At 37.5% G+C, this 5196-nt stretch overlaps 1 protein-coding gene across 1 annotated transcript in view; it reads left to right on the forward strand.

The window, feature by feature from the left end:
• Nucleotides 1–4888, forward strand: part of PRDM13 (PR/SET domain 13) — a 5838-nt gene extending 950 nt beyond the window's left edge. The window contains exons 2-4 of the mRNA XM_072408692.1: nucleotides 375–506; nucleotides 1173–1293; nucleotides 2737–4888. Of these exons, the coding sequence (XP_072264793.1) occupies nucleotides 375–506; nucleotides 1173–1293; nucleotides 2737–4211 (1728 nt within the window). The 3' untranslated portion in view covers nucleotides 4212–4888. The remainder of the gene's footprint in view (nucleotides 1–374; nucleotides 507–1172; nucleotides 1294–2736) is intronic.
• The last annotated feature ends 308 nt before the right edge of the window (nucleotides 4889–5196 follow it).

Raw genomic sequence — 5196 nt, forward strand, 5'->3', positions numbered from 1 at the left:
TCTGCCAGACCCCGCACATTTATTTCTCGTCATTTGGTCCCTTTGGGTTCTCACATTAGTTTGTATTGTTCTTATGACTTTTATTGCATGCCTATTCATTGCCATTGATATGGTATTTTACTATATGGTCCCTCTGAGTGTGAGGAACTGACTTCAATCAAGTTTTTTGTTTGCTGGAGATTTCAGGTCATAACTATTTAAAAATAAAAGAATAGAAAAATAACGGATAGGAGTAAGCTAAAAAGTTTGTGAATGGCAAATAATGGATTCATCGCATCCTTTTATCTCTATACATTGCCAGATAGTAATGAGTGTATGATGTGCCCCTATGGACCATTCTATTCAGTAAATTAAACGTCCCCTCTGCTCTGCAGGTGCGGTTCCTGAGAGGAGAATTGGTGGATGAAGTAGGGGGTCCAGCCTCGGAGTGGATAGGGTTAATTCGTGCGGCCAGAAATAGCCAAGAACAGAACTTAGAAGCCATCTCTGATGTGCCGGGAGGACAGGTAACATGCCTTGTTCTATGTATTTATCAACATATCTATTAGATAATTATAGAGAATATATATTATCTATTTATTAGCTTCTATTTATTATTTATTTATCTAATATATCATCTATCGATTATCTATCTATCTATCTATCTATCTATCTATCTATCTATCTATCTATTATTATTCGATCTATGTATTATTGATATTATTTATATATTCTTCTATCAATATATTATCTATCTTTTGCCCATATAACTATAACTCGTATACCTATAATTATTTGGTCCTCAGTCTATCTTTTATTGATCTATATATCGATCATCCATGTATTTATTACTAATCTATATATCTATCTATATATCTATCTATCAATATTCGATCCATGTATTATTGATATTATTTATATATTTTTCTATCAATCTATTATCTATCTTTTGCCCATATCACTATATATCTATAATTATTTGTTATTCAGTCTATCTTTTATTGATCTATATATCGATCATCCATGTATTTATTACTAATCTATCTATCTATCTATCTATCTCTCCGTCTCTCTATGTGTTATTGATTTATCTATTTCCCAACCTTAACTCTTTCACTGCTAAGCTATCTTGGCAGTAGTAATACCATTTAACCTAAGAAGGTGTATGACAGGTGACTTCTCTTTTTAAACAGATTTACTACAGGACAATGAGAGAAATCCAGGCAGGAGATGAGCTCACAGTTTGGTACTCCAACTCCCTGGCTCAGTGCTATGACATCTCCATCACAGCTACCCCAACACACGATGAGAAAGGTATGTCTGCCATATATCTATCTATCTATCTATCTATCATGTTTTAGATGTGAACCCTAATCCGTATCTAATAAATCTATCAACTAGTCTATATGCCAATCTGACTGTTATTACTAGCAATGCTGCCTAATATAATGTAAAGTGTCTATGGAATATTCAGAACTGGGGAGCAAGGAGACAATCAACTGGTAGAGTGTGTGTATATATATATATGTATATATATATATAAATATATATATATATATATATATTCATTCTCTTTCTCTGTTTCTATATATAGTTTGGTTCCAAAATAAAATAGTAATTTTAAATAGTCATTAAATAGTAATATGAAATATTATTTAATTCATTGTATATTACAGTTCTCTACGTAAACTAAAACAAAAAATAATTTAAACAAAACATAACAGATTCGGCTGTGTTAGTCATGGCTAAGAAATAGGAAAAGGTGGTAAGAAATGACCAAGAAGGTGGCCTGGAAATATATATATATATATATATATAGAGTGACACATTAGTGTAAACCCAGATCACAGGCGGTTCGGTTACCGCATTAAAGAATACGTGGTGATAATACAAGGCCAACAGAAGGATTTGGGAAAGTCTTTTTCCATGCAGGGGCTTTGCTGTGATAATAATAAAACTAGGACAAGTGATTTCCATGGGTAGCCGTGTAATCCTCTTCAGTACCAGCTCCTTACTAACAGGATTAGTGGGGTCTCCTCTGACTTTTTGTAGAATTTGGCTGCCTAGATCGGTACGTATGTGTTTATTTGTTCCTGACATGGAAAATGAACACGTTTTCTGCATTCTAAGGTTATACATATAAAAAGGTTAATTTGAATGTAAATGATGGATTAAACACTGTACACAGATGCTCTTAGAGGGGGTTATAGCAGGGCTGCCATTGTGTTGAAGTGAAGGATGGCTGTGCTCAGATTGTTCCGCTTTGTTAATAGAAGATCATGATCATTAGATGAACCCTTTGTTAAAATGAGTCCCAAACTACCCGACATACGCTGTCGTTTTTCCTGATGTCAACAGATGGGCCATATCCCAGTGCAATGAGCATCCCTCTCCCCCCATCATCCTATAATGAAGTTGTGTTGGGTGGGATGTATGGTGAAGAAGGGGTTAATATCACAGACATGCACTAATAGATAGGCGAGATTAGAGAATTGGAGACACCAGTCAGGTCAGATCACTGTTATCAGGTTCACTGTCCATTATTATCCCTGCGCTCCGACTTGCTGAACATTTATGTGCAATATGTTATACATTTTCTATAGTGGTGAAAGCACACTGGAGGTGTCACCCAACCCTTTGCTTGCAAACTTTGTTGCTCTGGGTAATTGTTTAGTTTGCTACTATTGGATCTAAATTTTTATTGCATGAAATGACAATACTAGTACTAAATTAATATATGTCTATTTTCTCTACCAGGGGAAGAAAGATACATTTGTTGGTATTGCTGGAGGACATTTAGGTTTCCAAACACCTTAAAAGCTCACATCCATTTTCACTGTGCGCTGGCTAATGGCAGAGGACTTCTTGTAAATGAGCACATCAGAAGCTCGGACATTTTCAGCATTTCTCCTAAAGCCACTGATGGGGTTCCCAATCCCACTCCACCACTGAGAGGTAGCCATCAACAGATCAATGGCTCCATTAAGAGGGAACCTTCCTTCTCTCCAGCATTGAGCAAGTGTGGGGTCATCAAGAAGGCTCTCGTCAAAGAGGAACAAGACAGAGCCCTAGACATGAGTGTGAGCTCAGCCAGGAGCCATGGACAATTTGTTGGTGTGGTGGCCAATCCTTGTGGTGCCAATGGGCTTACCTTTTATCCAGGTTTAAGGTCTGCTTTCAAACCAACTGGACTATCCAAAATATCTCATGCTGACTCTAGAGAAGACACAAAACCCAGCAGTATAGGCTTCAGTAAACTTTTAGGAGGCATCAAGCCAAGCCGTTCCAATGAAGGTCTAGTGAACAATCATCACCCCAAGTACCTGCACCCAGGTGATGGGTCCCTTTCTTGTAGCACCGGTCTCAGAGGCTTCCCTGTCCTGTCCCACCTGGAAGAAACTTCAGCTTTTAAACATGTTGAGCGAGGCATTCATAGCAGTGTGCCACCCAGCAGTCGCTACAACCAGATGGTACACCCAGGACTACACTTCTCAGAACGGTTCTCCATCCCACAATTTGAAGGCATTAAATCCTACTCAGCGGAATGTAACTTCCCAGTCATGCCTTTCACATTGTACAATGGGGAAGTTCTCTACAGTACTCCCTATTACCCATTTAAATTGCATTTCGGAAACCTTCTCAAGTACCCCGACACTTATTTCAATTCTGGGCCAGCCATGAACCCAGAACTTGGCTCTCTTACAAGCAGCATAGATCGTGAGATGGCCATGCACAATCAGCAGCTTTCTGAAATTGCAGCAGAGAAAGGTAGAGCTGGTAGACTGGACAACTTGGCTGGAGCCACAGTCTCTGCTACTGGCAAACCCAAGAAAGGTCACCTATGCATCTACTGTGGCAAGCTGTATTCTCGCAAATATGGTCTGAAGATCCATTTGAGGACTCACACTGGCTTCAAACCTCTGGAATGCAAAGTGTGTGCCAGGCGTTTTGGAGATCCCAGCAACCTGAACAAGCATATTCGTCTGCATGCTGAGGGTAACACACCTTATCGATGTGAGCACTGTGGAAAGGTGCTGGTGAGAAGAAGGGACCTGGAAAGACATGTTAAGTCAAGGCATCCTGGCCAAAGCCTGAACACCAAGGAAGACATACAGAGTGACCCTTCTTATCCCCAAGCAGACATAAAGAGTGAGGACAATGACAGTGATGTAGATGTATGTTTCACTGATGAGCAGAGTGACCAGGAGACTGGGACAAAAAAGGAGCACTGAGACACTAAAATACAATGTACAGCATTATATCAATATAACTAATTATATATAAATATATGCACATGTAATATACCTATACAGGATGTCTCTATTTATGTTCTTCTAAACATAGCTAAATAATCACTTGGACTAAATAACAAATTGACTCTTTGGTTATTAAAACATAAGGACTTGCTAATGATCGTGCAATGCACTAGATGTATTTATCAAAGGTTGGCCATGCCTTATTATAGTGATTATGGTCCAAATCTATGAGCAGGAGCAAAGTGACATTTGGAATCCCATAAAAAAGATTGCTGCTCTTTTTGCCTGGCTGTCAGAACGATATTGACCTGGGTTCATTTTGTCCCCCATCCTATAAGACATTCTGACTCCAGTGGTCCCAGCCTAGGGGGACTTTACCAGGTCAGGACTTCTATCCACAGCACTATTATAATAAACTAAAGATATGATGAAACCATTTCTGATCAACTTTTATCATAATATGTAAATATATCTGATCACTTATCTGTTATTCTAAATCATGCTCTTTGCTATTGTAAAAGTTGTCTATATCTTCTTTTTTATAAAATGGTGTAAATTGAATGCAGTTCTTTGGTCTTGGTTGAGTTTGTTATGCGACATTTTTTAAATAAACGTGCAGACAAACTAATTTAGTTTGTCCATTAAAAACTAAACGTGTACGTGCAACATTTTCTCTGATTAAATAACATTCAAGTGTTTTTATTCTGAAGACCAATTTCATGGCGTTCACTGATCACTTGCATTAAATCACAGTCCATTCGAAATAAACTAGTGCAACACATAAACTTTTTATTAGTTTGAACTATTTTTTTTTATCTCAGAAGTATGTGTAATCATCAAGGATCTAAAATATCTACATTTAATAAATCTGACTGATCTGATGAAAATGTAATAAAAAAATAAGGATCCTGTTAAGAATAAAAACTATTCCGTTATCTTCCTTTTTTAAGAAATCGTTAGA

The sequence above is a fragment of the Pyxicephalus adspersus genome, chromosome 4 (assembly GCF_032062135.1).
Source record: "Pyxicephalus adspersus chromosome 4, UCB_Pads_2.0, whole genome shotgun sequence".
In the NCBI taxonomy this organism is placed as follows: domain Eukaryota; kingdom Metazoa; phylum Chordata; class Amphibia; order Anura; family Pyxicephalidae; genus Pyxicephalus; species Pyxicephalus adspersus.